Source organism: Crotalus tigris, unplaced genomic scaffold (assembly GCF_016545835.1).
Source record: "Crotalus tigris isolate CLP2741 ecotype Arizona unplaced genomic scaffold, ASM1654583v1 scf7180000017667.1391209, whole genome shotgun sequence".
Classification (NCBI taxonomy): Eukaryota; Metazoa; Chordata; class Lepidosauria; order Squamata; family Viperidae; genus Crotalus; species Crotalus tigris.
Genome location: NW_024096553.1, coordinates 654,019 through 672,713, shown reverse-complemented (window position 1 = coordinate 672,713; position 18,695 = coordinate 654,019). Strand labels below are relative to the sequence as shown.

Below are 18,695 nucleotides of genomic sequence, written 5' to 3'. Positions count from 1 at the left end.
ACGGAAGGGGCTTTATTTCAGATTACAAAATGTTTTGATAGGCGAAATGGTTTCCTCTGTGGTAGCTGTTCCAACGTTGCTTGTTTTCATTTCTTCAGTTTTAAATTATATGAAAGTGATCTTGTATCTCACTAATCTTAAGTGAGTGAAATGAAAACAATGCCAATTTTGTAAAGCAAACTTGAATTCTAAATATGAAACAATTCCATGCAATATGTTTAAAAACGTGAGTGGACTTTAATCACTTTATGATTTTGAGAGAGAGACAGGGACAGGGACAGAGAGAGACAGAGATACAAATGATGTGAGTTTTAGGTAGAGTGAATCCATAATTGAAGATGACAGTGGAAGGCAAAACAGTGCGCCTGCATCAAAATAAGTATTAATTAAAAAGTCTAACCAAGTCTTTATTTTTGTTTCAATGATTTATTTTACAAGAATTTCTATCGAATTATATGAATACCACTTTGGGTGAATTTATTTTGTTGTGTTAATGTACACATGTTTCTGTTGTATTACTTTACTTATTCAGAAAGAACAAAATCAAATGAGATTTATGCATTGGCATCTATTACAAATCACAATGAGGTCAACATGACAATAATTATGCATCATGACTTAATCCCTCACAAACAATAGTTATGTCATCTGCATCATACCTGATTTAAGTTGCATCATTATTGTGATGATATCATGGTACATTTGTCCTCTTTCCCCCACCCTCAGCAAACATTAAATAAAATGTGAATCTAAATATTTCTTTCTGTCTATAGTGTCTATTTGCCTTTTTTTGCTTTTGATGCTAAATATTGCTATGTGATCTGTGTTTTTTTGTACATGGGGGAAGACAAAGAATAAAAGCTTTAATGACGATTTCATAAAGCCCAACTCAGCTCAAACCAATATAATGATACACATTCTAATGTCTGGTTTTCTTTTCCCTGTTCTTCATTCTTGAGTGAATTTCTTTTTCTAGGCCTCCTTTCAATATTTTCAGAATATTTAACTTCCTTCTTATGATCTTAAACTTTCAACCTTTACTCATACTATTTCTGTACCTCTTCAGCAAAGGTTGGCTAGTATTCTTCCTTCTCAGTCTTTGAAACAAAATAGTGTTATTGTTCTGCTTTTTCCCATAGAACATCAGTGAAAATTCTTGAAGGCTTATTAAATTACTAATAATAAAGACCTATTGTGCCATTTTAGTTCAGCACTATTACTATCATAAGGAATGAAATAAATCTAGTCTGGCACAGGCTGAAAAGCTCGCTTTATTCTTAGGGATTTAAAGTAATGCAGTAGGTAGCAAAGGAAAAATATCTACTTACTCTACAGTTTACTTATTATGTTAAAATAAAATGAATAAAAGAACAATATATTTTCTTCAAAATAGAAGATAAATTACTATTTTTGTATGCATGTGTTTAAAAGCATACTACAATAATTATTTTGACCTGGTTAAATAATTTACACTTTGGAAAGGTGCTATAAGTAGAATAGCATTGTAAATTGATTAATGGGGCCTGCATGTAAATACTTTCTAAATGTTAAAATATGTACTAACTTGGTTTTCGTTTTTCCTCTTCACTTTTAGACTTCAGTAAATATACTGAAGATATTTCATGTTTCATATTTCAGGAAAACAAAGGCTATGTTTTCTGGAAAAGCCTAAGACTCTTTGTTAGCTCCGTCCTGGTTGCATTAATATATGTAATTTATTAATGGCACAAAAAGCAATATTTTTCTTTTAATTTATAGCGTGACTATAAAACACAGTTCTGGTTTCTGGAAATATCTATCTGTTAGGTGATTAGGAAAGCATGTTTTCCAAGATAAGATTTAGCAAGATTTACTGGAGATGCACATTTTTTCTGTATCATTTTAGACAAAATTCTTAACTTTGTAATTCTAAAAGAGAAAGATAAAAATGTGGCAAAGTTTCATTTCCATGAAATTCCATGCAGGATTTCAATCTAATCTCTAATTTTCACAGAATGTGGTAGTTATTTTATATTTAAAACTTACGGTAATCTGAATACTTTTAAAATATTCCTTTATTTTTTTTTTAAAAAAAGGAATTGAATTATGAGATGCATAAAACAGTTGGTCAGCAGGAAATAATGCTAACTGATAAAATGAGAAAATTAACCTTACACTTACAGTAAGGAATATTAGGTCACATAAGTATCAGTTATATTCTAACACCAATTGCATTACTTATTTTTTGCACCTCCAACATGCTGACTATGCTTGTGGAGGCTAGCCAGAACCCATTTATAGTTGAGGATGAATGTTCTGACATCATGCTCCCTAGAACAGATTTGCTGGCTATTACATTATTTTAGTGGTCTTTTTGTTGTCTACCCAGAAATTCTGTCATTCTGTTTGAGTTCAATATAGTAACTTTTATATTGCATCCAAACTGGAAAAGTTTCTACACAAACAACATTGGTATTTTTTAGCTCATTAAGTTAAACACCAAATGGGAATATGCTTCATCCCATGAATTTAAAGAAAACTATTCATATTGAGGTTATCTCAAATGCTTTTGTAAATTGAAAGGTCAAATATTGTGCTACTGAAGATTTTCAAGCACTTTCCAGAGACTGTTAAAAATTATTTTATTTAGTGATGGATATATACAAAGATGGCCATGTTAGAAGAAATTTAATAGACTAGTAAAATGGTTAGATTCCAAACATTGCAATATCTATGTTGTGTTGATAGCTGAACTTCTAGTAAAACTGCTACAAAATATCTCAGTGATGACTAACTAGTCCTGTTATTTTTGGCTTTATATTTTATAGGCAATATCTGAGCTTTGATGTATGATAATCCAGCAGTATTGGATTTACAAAATTTCCTCTGTGCAAATTCCACTAAGCCTGTAAAATAAGAATTGCATAAATATATGAATTCATATATTTATGAATTCAGCATTCTTCAAAATGAAAAAGGTCTTCTGCAATCACGACATAAGCCTAAGACTGAAAATCAGGCTTGTCAGATGTTATATTTTTTCTATCCTGCTCTATGGCGTAGAGAGTTGGTCTCTGACAGAAGGCCACCTGAAGAGACTAGAAGCATTTGAAATGTGGATTTACAGGCGGCTGTTACATATAAACTGGGTTGACAAGATCAGAAATGAGGAGGTGATAAGCCGCCTGGGAAAGCCAAGGGAAATCATGAAAACAATTAAAAAACGAAAATTAGAATATTTCGGACAAGTGATGCGACACCCAGAAAAATACGGCATACTCCATTTAATCTTCCAGGGAAAGATTGAAGACAAATGAGGTCCAGGCAAAAGAAAAACATTGTGGCTTCAAAATCTCAAGGGACTGGTTTGGACAAAACTCAGCAGCATTTTTTTGTGCGGCTGCTGATAAAATAGGATCGCCAACATCCGATAACGGATATGGCACAAGAAGAAGAATGAATTCATGATATGAAGAGTTTGAGAAGGGATTCTCAAATGTAGCTACAGAACAATGATTTGTTTCAATCCTTCCATGAATGCATCTGTGCTTGATGGGGTTCTTGCTCTGCTTTGCACTGTTGGCTCCTCCTCTCCTCTCCCCTCCCCTCCAGCAGTAGATCCTGCCATAACCTAATACATTCCTCAGCACTATTCAAGATATTCAAGCAAAACTGAAATGCTTTTGCTAGTGGCATCTTTTCTCTTTCTTTTCTTTCTGGGTTGTGGTGGGCCTTGCGGCTGGTTCAGTTCAGACCTTTCATTATAAGGTACTATAATGAGAGAAAGAGATTGGGCTGCTTGGAATGGACTTACAGGTTCAGTGCCAGCACCCATTTCAAGCCTAGAAAGAGTCATCCCTTGAAAAAGGCAAATGTGAGACTGGACCAGAACATTTTTGGGGTGCTCTTGTAGAAGCCATTATTGTGAATACAGAGTATATCAAAAGAAAGGAAGAACCTTTGGAGTTCATGGACAGCCAGTTTATTGAAAGCTGCCAACATCCAAGAATAGTAAAGCCAACTACCATTCCTTCCTTTCCATTTTTCTGGATCTAAGAATGTTTGAGTTTCACTATTATTCCATCTAGCTCAGGACTATACAGATAGTCCTCGACTTACAATCCTTCACTTAGTGACTGTTCAAAGTTACAGTGGCACTGAAAAAAAGTTATAACTGGTCCTTGCACTTACTAAATGTTAGTCCCAAGTACAGATAGTCTTTGAGTTATAAGCATTCGTTTAGTGACCGTTCAGAGTTACAACAGTACTGAAAAAAAGTGACCCATGATTGGTTTTCACACTTGGAAGCATTGCAACAACCCCATGATCACTTGATCAAATTGCAGGTACTTGGCAACTGGCATGTATTTGCAACAATTGCAGCATCCCTGGGTCATATGATCATCATTTGTGATCTTCCTGTCTTATGACAAACAAAGTCAATGGGGGAAGCTGGATTTGCTTAACAACCACATCATTCGTTGAAGAAATGCAGTGATTTACTTAACAGCCATGGCAAAAGTAAAATCAGCCATGACTTACTGAACAACTGCCTTGCTTAGCAACCAAAATTCTGGTACCAGTTGTGGTCGTTAGTCAAGAACTACCTGTAGTCTGTACCTTTTCAACTATTCAAACTGACTTTTCTGAAGTTCTGTATGGTGATAGCTGTCAACCCCCGGCTGAAAAGCCCAACCAAGCAAAACATCAGAGCTTCTAACGATTACTTTTATTGAGCAGAATCAAACTGGTGGGGTCAAAGGGAAGCTAGCTCTAAGGAAATGGTGGGAAGCAGTTAATTAAAAGAATGAAACTTTTTCCACCCCTCTCTGACAGTACAGATCACATTGTCCAATACATCTTCTAGTAATAGTTATGAGAACAGACTTTAGTTTCGCCAACACAATTCTTCAACAGGTTTGGGTCTCATACTGATAAAGAACATCTGTGGATTCAAAGCTTTCTTCCCTTCCTCCCCCCTCTGTTGGCAAGTTAGAAGCACGCTGCGGTCCTAAAGGCAGTAGAGTTCATAACTTGACAATAGCATGATTTAAACCAGTGGTTCTCAACCTTCCTAATGCCGGGACCCTTTAATACAGTTCCTCATGTTGTGGTGACCCCCAACCCCCCATCCAGCTGGCCGGGGAGGGAGGGCAGGAAGGCTGCTTTGCTGGCTGTGCCCAGCCTGGTTGGAGAAGCGCCATTCCTCTCCCTCTTTCTCTCTTTCCTCTCTCTTTCTCTTTCCTCGTTCTCTCTTTCCTCTCTCTTCTCATTCTCTCTCTCTCCCCTTTTCCTCTCTTTCCCTCTTTCCACTCTTTTTCTCTTTCCTCTCCTCCACTTTCTCTTTCTCTCTTTCCTCTTTCTTTCTGTTTCTTCCCTCTTTCCTCTTTTTTTCTGTTTCCTCCCTCTTTCTCTTTCTCTCTCTCTTTTCTCTTTCTTTTCCTCTGTTTCTGTCTCTTTCCTCTCTCTCTTTTGCCCTCTTACGGCAGTATCATTGGGGGTCCCCACCGCCCCGGGCCTCTGCACATCCTAGTCGAACGGGCGGGGTGGGGGAGCAGGACAGGAGGCAGCGGTGGCGGTAGCACGGCAGCATGTCGGGGTTTCTTGCTGCCACCCCGGCCGCCGCCCCGCCACATCATCAGCCAAAGGGGCGGGGAGGGGGAGCAGGACGGGAGGCAGCAGCTCTGGTGGCAGCGGCAGCAGCACGGAGGCATCGTTGGGGTTCCTCGCTGCCGCCCCCGGCCCAGCTGCCGCATCCTCAGCTGAATGGGCAGGGAGGGGGAGCAGGATGGGAGGCAGCAGCTCTGGCGGCAGCGACAGGGCAGCATCGTTGGGGTCCCTGCCGCCCCCGGACTCCGCGCAGTCTGGCCTCACTCTCCGCCCATTGATGGAGCTGCGGTGGAGGCAGCGCCCGCCCGAGCCGCCTGGGGGGCAGCAGGAGGAAGGAGAGGAGGAGGGCGAGGAAGCAGTCACTCCGCGCTGCCTGGCCTCGCCCTCTGCCCATTCAATGGAGCCGTGGTGGGGGCTGGTGCCGTTCAGCCCATGCCAGCCCCTCTGCCAGCCCGGCTGCTCCCCCCAGGCACCCCTCTTGCCCCAGCACCCGCCCGAGCCGCTTTGGGGGCAGCAGGAGGAAGAAGGGGAGGAGGAAGAAGAGGGCAAGGAAGCTGCCGCCAGCACTGGGCCCCAGGAGGTGGCTCTCCTCTCCTACCTTTGCTGAATCTCCTTCTTCCTTCCCAGCAGCCTGGATTCCAGTGCGCCTTCCCGGCCAGCAGGTCCAATGGTCAGGCTGGCTGGGGATCGCAGGGGCTGGTCTCCCTTGGGTCATGGCTTTTGGGAGGGCTGGCCTGCTAGCGGAGCTTCCAGTGGGCCGCTCCCAGCAGGGATCCCGTGGCTTCTACGGGCAGCTCCAAGCCATGAGGCCCTGGCAGTGCTTCTCCCAGGGGGTGGGGCACCTGGGCGCAGGCCAATCAGGAGCCCTGCAGGAGGTAAGTCCGCCTGAGAGAGAGAGAGAGAGAGAAGGGAAGCGAAAGTGCCTTTCTGCCTCTCTCTCTGCAAATGGCAGAGGAGGCCATGCGGAGACGGATGCGGAGTGGTGTCTCGGTTCCTAAGACCATCGGAAATGTGTTTTCCAATGGTCTTAGGCGACCTTTGTGAAAGGGTCATTCGACCCCCAAAGGGGTCGCAACCCACAGGTTGAGAACCGCTGATTTAAACTTACATACTCTGTGTCCGAAGTGTAACTCTGTTTTTATTATTTCTTAGATGATATAGCCTAAAATGGTATGCGAAGTGAAGAAATCTGAAGAACGGGTTGTTTGAAAACTGTCAGAAAATAGTGTGGGTTATTTAGAATATGATACTACATTTATTTTCTTTTTACGTTCAGCTAGTCCTTAAGGTCTGAACCTTACAACCACAGTTGGGTCCAAAATTTATGTTGTTAAGTGAGAAATTAGTTAAGTGAGTTTTGCTCCATTTTATGACTTCTTGCCACATTTGTTAAGTGAATCACTGCAGTTGTTAAATTAGTAATACACTTGTTACATGAATCTGGTGTCCCCATTGACTTTACTTGTCAGAAGGTCACAAAAGGGGAGCACATAACCCTGGGATGCTCAACCATCATGAGTATGAGTCAGTTGTCAAGCATCCAAATTTTATTCCCTTGACTGGGGATGCTGCAATAGTCATAAATGGGAAAAATGTTCATAAGTCACTTCATTGTAACTTCAAATGGTCACTAAACAAACTGTTGTAAGTCAAGGACTATCTGTATATAGGAGGGTTTATTTTGGAAGAATTATATGTTTGCAACAACATGACTAACACTCAAGTTCTCCATTTGATCAATAGCTTTGTTAGGTAAAATAAAATTATAAAATAAATGCAGGCTTTTGAGGTTTCCAGAACACTCCATCACAAGCACTTTGCCTTGTGATGATACTTTGTAATAAGAGGCCTGGATCAAACATTCAAGTAAAATGTCTTGAGAAGAACCTTTGGAATTCCTTTCCATCCTGAAATGATATATACTTAATATAGAAAGTTTTTTGCCTCTTGTTTTTCCCCCTATAAAATTATCCTGATTTGAGAAATTGTAAAGAAATAAGAGCCAAGCAAATACTGTTTTTGCCAATCCATTATCTATACAAATTAATAGGGTACGCCACAGTGAAAGGGAATTCAATATTTAATGATATGAACTATGCAGAGGACATAAGAGCTTCAGTAAATCAAATATTTTTTCCTATTTTCTCCCAGTTTATCAAATTCAAAAATACATACTCATTTTAAAAACTGTCTGGATCCAAATAAATAGCTATGTGATTTGAAAGTGAAACTCTTCCATTACTGCTCTTTGCAGAAATTTTTCAAAATAGCTAGTAACAGAGAAAAGGAAATTCTAGTAAAAGTTTAGTTGAATTTGAAGATAAATAGATACAGTAGCTTACATATAAATAGTATGTTTACCTTTCTGGGGAAACATACTATTTATATGCAAGCTACTGTATCTTTAAGCAAAATAAATAAAGCATAATAAAAAGAATATTACTTTAGAAATAAATTTGTTGAAGCTTGGTTTCATATTTCTAGATATCAAAGACGCTTTTAAATTTGTTTTTGTGAATGATTGGTAACAATGATATTCATCTTTCTATACCAGACACAATACTATTTATCCATAACTAAATAATACATTGCACAGCATATCCTATAAACAGCATATGGTTGTCATGTTCCTTTTAGATGGCATAATTGTTTCCTTCTAAAGAAACTAAAATTAGATTAGCAACTGTGTCTAAGTATCAGTAGAACAATGTTTTGGTTTAACTTGTAGTATAATGTTGAAAACTGATGAAAGCCCCACTGCTTCAACCACAATTCATTTATTATTCATGTCAGAAGTTTAAAATATCACCCTACTCATAAGACTTTTGACTTTGAAAACCACATCAAAATGAATAAAAAGGAAGAAATGTGCTAGATTAGACTCATCAGCCTGTTAGACAGTTCAAATGTGTTTCCTGTCTGTCTGTATAGTTAAAGGCCTATGCAACGCAAGGACTTACTGCATTTTAAAAAATGAACTAATCCTGAGAAAATAAACAAAAACATGTAAAAAACACATTACTCAGGGAAGGTAATATCAATATTCCTGAATATACTTAAAATGTCCTAGGATTAGAATCAAATCAATACAATATACAATACAATATATAAAAAGAGTGTCTGTCAATATTTAGTGATTAATATATTCTGTGTTATTAAATGTGTTAATTTATATTGTTATAATGCTGTCAAGGAAGTATATAATGAATAAAGTTTTTAAATAAAGCAATTATATATTTATTAGATGCTTATATATTCATAAAGTAAATGCTAATTGCATTATTAACACTGGTTTGTTTAAAGATAAAATGGAAATCATTTATGAGAATACTATTTTGTGAGTTGTTCTGAATTTTCTTGAGATAAAACAAGAGGGCTGTCAGTTCCCTGTGACTATTGGAAGTAGATTAGCAAATAATGGACATGTTTTCCTATTAATCTGATAATATTTCAGTTAAGATTCTTGGCTTCTTTCCTAAAAGGTTTAAATCTGAAACAAGAAATGTTGGCCTTCTGAGAACGATAGTGTCCTAGTTATATAACATAATGCTATGTAAAACAAGAGATTTCATGTTCTGTTTTATAAATCTTTTCAAAGAGGTATATTGCAATGTATTGGGAACATGTACAGAACCTCTCTTTTTTTTAAAGAATTAGATCAGTCATGCCTTTTCTCAGACTTGCATAGTTGCTTTCATAAGCTGCTTCTAGTTGGCTCCACATGTGGCTATAAAGTAGTTATGTACTGCTTTAATGATTTGAATGGAAATGCTTTATGTGACCTCAAGCACATTATGAAGCACTTTTTAGAAAGTTTTGCATATCCTATTAACTGCTACTGCTGGCAAGCCTATATATTTGAATTTGGCTTTAACTCATGATTTTCAAAAATAGTTAATATTTATAAGCAGCGTTCTCATAAAATATTTAAAATTATAGCAGGAATAACAAATGTTGATATTGTTTCAGAATGAATTGTTGTTGTTGTTTTGCCCTAGCCCTAGTATCATTATTTCTACATCTTGGGAAATCCATATTTTTCTAAAAGCGATGGTCTTATATAAGATTCCTGAGCAGACCATTTCTATTATAATTGCCTATTTTAGAAATAATAAAACAATTATTTGAACCTAAGGTACTTTCTGTACTTTTACTTTCACTAAATCCTTTTCTTTCAGTCTTGTGTCATTTTAGTCGTCTTAGGCCTGAGGGCAGTATTTGATTTTGTATTATGTAAGCTGTTCTAGAAGCTTTTTACACTGAATTTATGGTATAAATGCTTTGAATAAATAATACAGCTTAGATTAACAGTTCTGTTGATTAGTCATATGGTAATAAATCTTTCTTAAAATATCTTTTGACAGGATAAATCTGCAATTATGAACCTTTTTGCTACTTCTCCCTTTGAGATTATATTATTCCTGTCTACCTTGGTACAGAAGAGCAATGGCAAATGTAAAGAAGCAGGTTCAAAATCACAGATGAATTTGAGCATCCAATATCAACTTCCATATTTCATTGCGGAAACCCCAATACAAAATATTATTCTCTACAAACAGCACCTGTATGTAGGTGCAGTCAATAAAATCTATGTCTTAAATGAAACTCTTCATAATGTCTATGAGTACAAGACTGGACCTGTTCTTGAGAATCCAAGTTGTGTTCCATGTGATGAATGTAAACCTAAAGGAAATCAATCTGATATTTGGAAAGATAACATTAACATGGCTCTACTCTTTGAAACATATTATGATCATCATCTTATCAGTTGTGGTAGTGTAGCCAAAGGAACCTGCCAGCGCCATGTCATTTATCCTGATAATCCTGCTGACATTGGAAGTAGAGTACACTGCATGTATTCCAAACTGATGGATGAGGAATCAGATGAGTGTCCTGACTGTGTTGTAAGCCCCTTAGGAACCAAAATTCTAGTGGCAGAAAAAGAAAGATTTGTATACTTCTATGTTGGCAATACTGTAAGTAATTCACCACAGCAGGACCATTTGCTTCATTCAATATCAGTTCGAAGATTAAAAGAAACTCTGGATGGATTTGAGTTCCTCACGGCTTACTCTTACATCGACATTCTTCCAGAATTCAGGGATTCATACCCCATCAAGTATGTTCATGCATTTGAAAAGGACTATTTTGTGTACTTCCTTACTGTTCAAAGAGAATCTCTTGACTCCCAAGCTTTTCATACAAGGATTATACGGTTTTGCTCTTTTGATTCTGAGTTGCGTTCATATGTGGAAATGCCCCTTGAATGCATTTACACTGAAAAACGTAAGAAGAGGTCAGCTAAGAGGTCAAATGAGGTATTTAATATTTTACAGGCTGCATATATTGGTAAGCCAGGTGCAACCTTAGCCCAGCAAATGGGCCTTGATATGAATGATGATGTTTTATTTGGTGCTTTTGCCCAAAGTAAACCAGACTCTTCAAATCCAACTCCTAAATCTGCTGTCTGTGCAGTTTCTATCAAAACCATCAATGAATTCTTTGGCAAGATTGTAGACAAACAAAACATGAAATGTCTGCAGCATCTCTATAAGAAGAACAACAAATATTGCCTGAACAAGGTAAGTAAGGATTGTATTATAAGATGTTAATTATCTAGTACTGTCTAAATTCCCACTGAATGTTCAAGTATTGAATATGTGACTATGCTGATTTTAGTAATGAATAGTAGCTATTATCTTGGACTATGTTTTGGCTTTGGTCCAGGACCTGTTGTCTTATTATACTTCAATTTCACTATTAATGCTAGTTACTGCCAATTGTGATTTATCTTCACATAACATAATTGTTATCAGTGTTGGATGTAAAAGTCATTGGAAGATGCATTAAAAAATAGACTTTGCATTAAAGATAGTATAAACCCTGTTTTCTTCTAATCAGTAGGAAAATGGGAGGTGTTTAAATCACAAGTCAAAATAGAGAATTTTGCTTAGGTTTATTAAAGCCAATAATACTACACATTAACAAAGTGATTCTGTTCCCTGCATAATCTTTCAATTAAATCACAAGTAGATGAATCACAAGTACATGAATATAACATACTTTATTCCAGCTAAGCCTGAATGGCTTGAAGTTAAAGCTTTTCAATTAAACAGTTTATGAATCAAATATGGTGGCTCTTTAGAAATGAAATAAATGGTTTTTATACTTTCTAGGATTTTTTAAATGAAATATATACATACTACATTGTATTTGAACATACCTTTCTTTAGTGCTTAGTTCAACATTTTATTGTCCTCAAATCTTAGTTTCTTTTGCTCATTTTTCTTCTGAAAATATTCAACATTTTGACCTGAGAACTTTTCCATAATCATAGATTATTGTTTAATCTTTTCCTATTGTATTACTGTGAATATTATTTTAAAAATAGTTTTAAAATTATCTAGAGCAACTTAATAATTTCTTCACAAAGCATCTGAGTAAATATATTGACAGAATCATTGGTGAATTTCTATTTGCTGGAAAAATATTTGTCACTGGAGAACATTTCAAAGTTGCCAATATTTTAGCATATCATTGACAAGTTCTTTAGGATATTAAAAAGTGTGATTATCTAATCAACAACACACAATTTCAAGATATGTATTTAAGTCAGAGAGAGGTATGCAAGCTGATAATGTAGAATATTGGTACAGATGTATCAAATAATTAAAATGTATGATTCTTTTCCACTCTTTTCATTAAAAAGGTAGTTCTCACTTAATGACCATTCAACAATCATTCAAGGTTATGAACTGCTGAGCAAGTAGTACTTACGACTGGTCCTCTTTTGCCATTACCTAGGCATGGGATAAAAATGATGGTTCTTGGCAACTTGCCCACACTTACCACAGCGGTGCTGCTTCATTTCCCCCAGCCACCTATTTCCTCTCCATCTCTTTTGGCTGCCCTGTACCCTGCCACCCCTGCCGCTGTTGAGGCTGCTCCTGCCACTCCTAGCTGGTTTTGCAAGGCTGCACAAGGTTTCCCTAAGGCTGCATGAAGGGCCAGTAGGTACTTCAGCTGAGTACGCCTTGTCAACAATTGGAAGAAGATAGCAAAGGTCAGTCAGGGAGGAGGAGTCAGCAGGCTTAGATGATAGTAAAGTTTAGGGCCACATAAAAGGAGATGTGAGATGAGCAGATGTGGTGAGTTGAAGCAAAGGTGAGTGTGGCAGTGCAGGAGAAGCAGCAGGTCCTCACCTAACTATGGCAAGTGGAACTGCTGCCCCTGCCGTTGCTAAGTGGTATAATATGACAGTTCATCAAATGACCACTTTACTTAGCAACAGAAATTTCAGTTTCCAATTAGGGTTGTTAACTACCTGTATTTGGGGGGGGGGGCAGTACATCAGAAAGCTTTCCAAAATTTCTACTGCTGATCTTCCAAAATGTTTAGGTATTTATTTATTTTAGGTATTTATTTATTTAGAGACCTATTTCCAATAACTCTGGACAGCTTACATTTGAAAAGGAAAAAAACAACAATACAATCATGGATACCATTCATCCAGAAAACAAATATAGAATCCTACAGCGGCTCAACAACCATCTTGCCACTGGGAAAATAGCCTGGTTTTCAGTGACTTTCTGAACATCATCTGTGGGGAAGCTATACAGATGTTTTTATTATTTAATATTATTATTATTTAATAAAAAAAAACCTAAATGCAGCCGCTCTGCCCAATATTATAAGATGTGCAAAACCTGTCCTGCTCAAATAGCCAAATCATATGCTCTGGAATTGATAACTAGCAGCTTGACTTTGTACCCAGAAGCCAACTGGTAACCAGTGCAGTATCATATAGTATAATAAAAAAGGAACATGATTCAAGGGTTTTGTCATTTTTGTCAATTTTAATTTTACAGTAGTGGCCAAAATTGTGGAAACCTTTTGGGGAAAAGTGTATTTTTGAGGTTTGATGGCTAATAACCACTTTTTTTGGAGTAGTACCATAAAATTATATATCAATAGAAAGATAATTTAATCAAGAATGTAATGCAACAAAGTTTGTTCAATTATCTGTACTGTATTCTATGAAATGTTATAGCCAAATAACCAGAAAAACTTCCTTTTGCAGATAAAGGGAAGAGGGGGGGAAAAAAGGGGCAGTGAAATGAAGAGCCCCAAGAAATCAAATAAAAAGAGACAGTGATATAAACATACAGTGATATTTATTTATTTAGATGATAGAGGAGAGAAATTGAGTTATGCTTATTTTATAATGGGAAGTCTTCAATCAGGAAACCAAAGGAGGTTTATTGATTTTTTTGTCCTTTGGGTATATCTAGCAATATTTAATAAAATAAACACAAAACAACACAAAGTAAAAGCTTTTCCTCATCTTCTCATAGCAGGTTTTCTAGTCACATGTCTATACAGTTCATAATGATTTGTTTTAAACAGATTCTCATGTTTAAAAACTTCATTATGCATTACAAATTAATAAAATACAGGAGTGGAGGGTTAGTCTACAATTTTCTTCCAGTTCAGTTCCGGTTACTTTATGGGATATATAACACTGCCTACTGCATTAATGTCTACTTTTAGAAAATACATTGGGTCAAATTTGAATGATACAATAGATATAGGGCACAATTAAACAAAGTGTCTACACGGCTTATTTCTTCTGTAGAGGAAATAGCAGTGTCTTAAGTTTAATAGAGTTTCTGGGTCTCTAGAAGGGAGCAGCTAAAGCTCAATGCTTTTAAATCCTTCTGACTGTATTTTTGCACCCTGGTAGTATAGCTTATTTTCCATCACCTTATGCTATGGTCTTGGATTTTCTTTACTCCACCCTAATTATTTTTCTTCCATTCAGTCATGTAGAATTCTTTGGAAACTGTCTGGACAAGGCCCTGCAGCTTTCTTGGAAAAGTTTTTCAGCAGCAAAGTTTGCATTGCCTCCTTGCTCCTTCCTAAGGTTGGGAGAAAGTAACTGACCAAAGGCTTTGTGCCTAATGCAGGACTAGAATTCACAGTCTCCTGATACCTTAGACTACATTAAATTGGCTCTCATTATTCCCTTATACTGGCATACTTCATATAGGAAGTTGTTTATGATTTTGTGTGTGTAAATTAGGACAGCTTTAATTCTCATTTAATCATATTGTTTATTTGTCTTTAGTTCTCTAACATAGCTAATCCTTTTAAATCATGAATATTATCTTTATTTAACTGAGAAATAATTAGTAGTCATACAAAGTTTGCTATAGAAACAGTGCACCATCAAGCAAGCACCTGCTGAAATACTTTTTGCTTTTTCTATTTTTGTATGATATATTATTTGAATTTTGACAATTCACATATTAATTAATTAATATGGATATACACAGCTGGTTTCTGGGATGATAGCATACCCAGTGATTGCAAGATTTAATTGATTTTATACATCTCATTAGTTGATCCATGGGATCCTCTGTGCCATAAATTTATAGCTTAATTGAGCAATTTATAGTTTCTTGTTTAGTGCTCTGCCAGTGGAGAATGTAGCACATCAAACTGGGAAGGAAATCCATTGCATCTTAAGCATTCATTGAATACAGGACTGAATATAAGTTCACTTCTAAAATTATGACCATTCCCATTTTATTATACCATATCTCCATTGCTCCTAAACTATACCATAAATGTGTTCTGGCAATCTCTTTTTTATTGCTGTGTCTTATAATGTTGCTTCATCTTTCTCCCAGCCCACGAATAAGTCAGATTCAAATCAGATCTGTGGTACCTGTGTTAAAAGTCACATGTTGATGTGAGAAGTCATAAATGCCTTTAAAATAAATAATTATTATTTGGCCGTTATTCTAACACTGACAAAGGCCTTGTCATCCCTTACCTTAGTGGGAAGTCAGATAACTGGCAATTACTGAGAACAGGAAGGATACGGATTTTTAGTAGGGTGGAAAAATTCATTCTGGAATAGTCTCTGCTAAGGCAAGAATTGGTAGATAGTTCTATGGTATTGAGAGAAAAGCCTCAAGTATTAATTAAGTATTTCTAGAAATATTATTGATATAAACAGTTGTTAAAGTCAAGCCTATCTTGATCAGGAGGTGTGACATACTTGTCTACTGTTTTCAGTAGCTAATAACATTATTATTTTTTTGCCCTGGGTTGCCTTTTTTACCATGTGTTGCCTTTGCCATTATACAAAGGAAACAGGCAAAATACAAAGAACACATATGTCCATTATACATGTACTTAAATCAATACTATTTACTTAGTGCTAATGCACTAACCAGATTACAAGAATTGATGCAGTGGGAATCAATACCAAGTGAATAATACTATGAAAGATCTTTGGAAAGAAAATGTGCTATGTTTTTAATTTATATTAGCTAATTACATCAGCATGTATCTCTTTTTTACTTACGTAATCTGTCATTAGCATAAATATTTTTTCTTTTCGTTTATCAGTAAATGAACACTAAGAGTTTCTGGAAATATTCATAGCTGATGCTATATTTACTGTATATTTAACAATTACTTCTATTGACCTGAACTAGTTTGGAGTCACACTTCCTATGTTAATATGCTTGTTGAAGTCAAGATAAATACTGTGCAAGAACTCTTTTAATTTTGAAATATCTTACTTTGAATACACAATTTTTGTACTTTTTACTGTTTTAGATAGAGATGCCCTCTTATTTATAGATTAGAATGGTATCACAGAAAGCTGAGTTCAAATTTTTGCTTAATCACAAATCTCAATTATTTATATGAAGCTGTTATGTTTATGACATGAACATATTTCAGCAAGTTATATTATGATAAAAGCAAAAATATATAAAGGTGTACCACATTTATTTATTTATTTATTCAATTTATCTAACCATGCTCTCACAAAACAACTCTGAGTGATTTACCACAAATAGAACAATATAAAATATAATACAAATAGCACATACAGCAGTCAGGAGATCAAACCAGTCTAAATACAGTAAAGTAGCATATCACAAGTTCCCACTGACACTCCAGCTCCATGCCCAGAAACATACAACAAAATTTTTCATGATAATGAGAATTATTTTCACAATAAAATGTAAAATAATATATAATCTCTGAAATTATGATGGCTTTCATCTTATATAGTGTTATAAGAATTAGTGGCAGCTTGCATTATGTTCATAACTTACAAAATTCTGTGCAAATCACATTGTAGGTTAATTTTCCCCACAGTATTAATATAAAATGTAATATTACTTTAGTATTTAAATAACACATATGCGAATGGGATAAAAATTATGAAGCTACTTATTTAGTTTAGTCCAAGTTCATACAGATTTCTTTCAGACTGATTTGTAATGTGTTATTAATAAAATCATCCTTATGGAGCAGATAATTTTGGCAGTGATGATTAGTTATTTTCGTGAGTATTTATTTTGACATAATTTAGATGTTAGTGTTTGAGATGTCAGTTTGAAAAATTTTAAACACACAATTTGTATTAATTTACCTCTAATCATGTGTGCTATGTTGGGGTGTAGGAAAGTAAGGTTCAGATCCGATCAGCTGTGAGGTCACTCAGTTATTTGAGATAAAATTGTTTTATTTAACTTTTTTTCTATACTAATATGCTGTATTTTTTTCTTAGTTTTGTTCTATATTGGTTTTGTATAAGTTTCCTTGTGTGTTTTTATTGGAAATGGGTTATTCATAATTAAAACTAATCCTTGCTCAAAGTAATAACATTCATTTAAAGTAAAGGGATTTAAAAAACAACAACAAAAAAATAAATTAATTTGAAGACCCATATTGTGAAGATTAGTTGTAGAGTAGCTTCACAGATCATTGTATGAGCAAGTAAAATATAATTTAAGTTTGGACAAGAAGGAAATGAGTTTGTATCATCACATTCCAGTTTGACCTACATCAGATGCAGTTCTTTTTCCTGAATGAGTCACAAATGGACTTTGTACTTTCACTCAAGTGCATGAAAGGAAGAAATAAAAGTAAGCCACATACCAGTAAAACATTTACTGAGCTACAATATTTGTGAGATTTGTCACTGAAATTTGGCAGTAAATATATGTATGTTTAATCCAGAGATAAATTAATTTTCCATTTTGTCTGCCAACTGAATAATTTAGGGAGTTTGAGGTGAGGAAGTGAAACTGAAATACATAATTATCTCTTATAAATTAAATGATAGGGATACTCTCCTGTGGCATATTGCTTGATAAGTGGCTTTGAAAGATTTAACCATTGAAATGGCAATTAAAAATGTTTTAAGGCTGCCTTTATCCATTTAGAGTATACAGCTGGAATCCAACTGTACACTTGCCATTATGTGCCTTTCACTCTGGAGCCTCATGGCCCCTCCACCCTAATTTTAAAACTGATTTCTAAACAATTAACTTAGACCTTTTGCAAAACAAATGTATTCTTTCCATGGGGACCTTCAGTGTTCCAGTTGAGCAAAAAAGCAGGTAAAGAGAAAGAGTCTTCCAAGTCAAGCACTTCTCAAAGCACTTAGGAGGAAGTGGTTTGTTATTACTTCTCTCGAGGGTAGTGGATTTTTTTTAAACTTCTCATTTAAACTACAGGACATTGCAAGATTTCTTGATGGTCTCCCATCAAGGTTCTAAGCAGGTCAGACCTTGCTTAGCATTCTGGAATCATCAAAGCCTGCTGTAAAGAAAAGTGGGATAAGGAATGCATGAAATGAATGCATGAAATGAATGAATAAATTATATGAAATCCAAAAAGAGCCGCAAGAATTGGATAAAATTATACATGGAACAGAAATAAAATTAATTACGAGTAGCAATTTATACAAATACCTATTGAGATATAAAATGGAAGACGAGGTTGTCAAAGACACAATGATTAGATGGGCAAAAAATTTCGGATATAATATAGAATTGGAGAAATGGGAAAAAATATGGGAAATAAATATAAAATTGACTATGTCGGCGGCATTCAAGGAAAACCAGTTGAAGATGTTTTACAGATGGCATCTTCCACCAGCAAAGCTTGCCAAGATGTTCCAGAATAATTCGCCAACATGCTGGAAATGTAAAAAAGCATATGGAACATATTATCATCTATGGTGGACATGCCCAGTTGCAAAAAAATATTGGTCTACAATAATAAAATGGATC

General features: G+C 35.8%; 1 protein-coding gene across 4 annotated transcripts in view; it reads left to right on the top strand.

Annotated features, from left to right (window-relative positions):
* Positions 1-18,695, top strand: part of MET (MET proto-oncogene, receptor tyrosine kinase) — a 137,169-nt gene that overhangs the window by 36,900 nt on the left and 81,574 nt on the right. For 3 of the 4 annotated variants that reach the window (XM_039337005.1, XM_039337006.1, XM_039337007.1), the window contains exon 2: positions 9,954-11,171. The exons of the other annotated variant lie outside the window; for it this stretch is intronic. In XM_039337005.1, coding sequence (XP_039192939.1) covers positions 9,969-11,171 — 1,203 coding nt within the window. In that variant the 5' untranslated portion in view covers positions 9,954-9,968. The remainder of the gene's footprint in view (positions 1-9,953; positions 11,172-18,695) is intronic. 4 annotated transcript variants of the gene reach the window in all.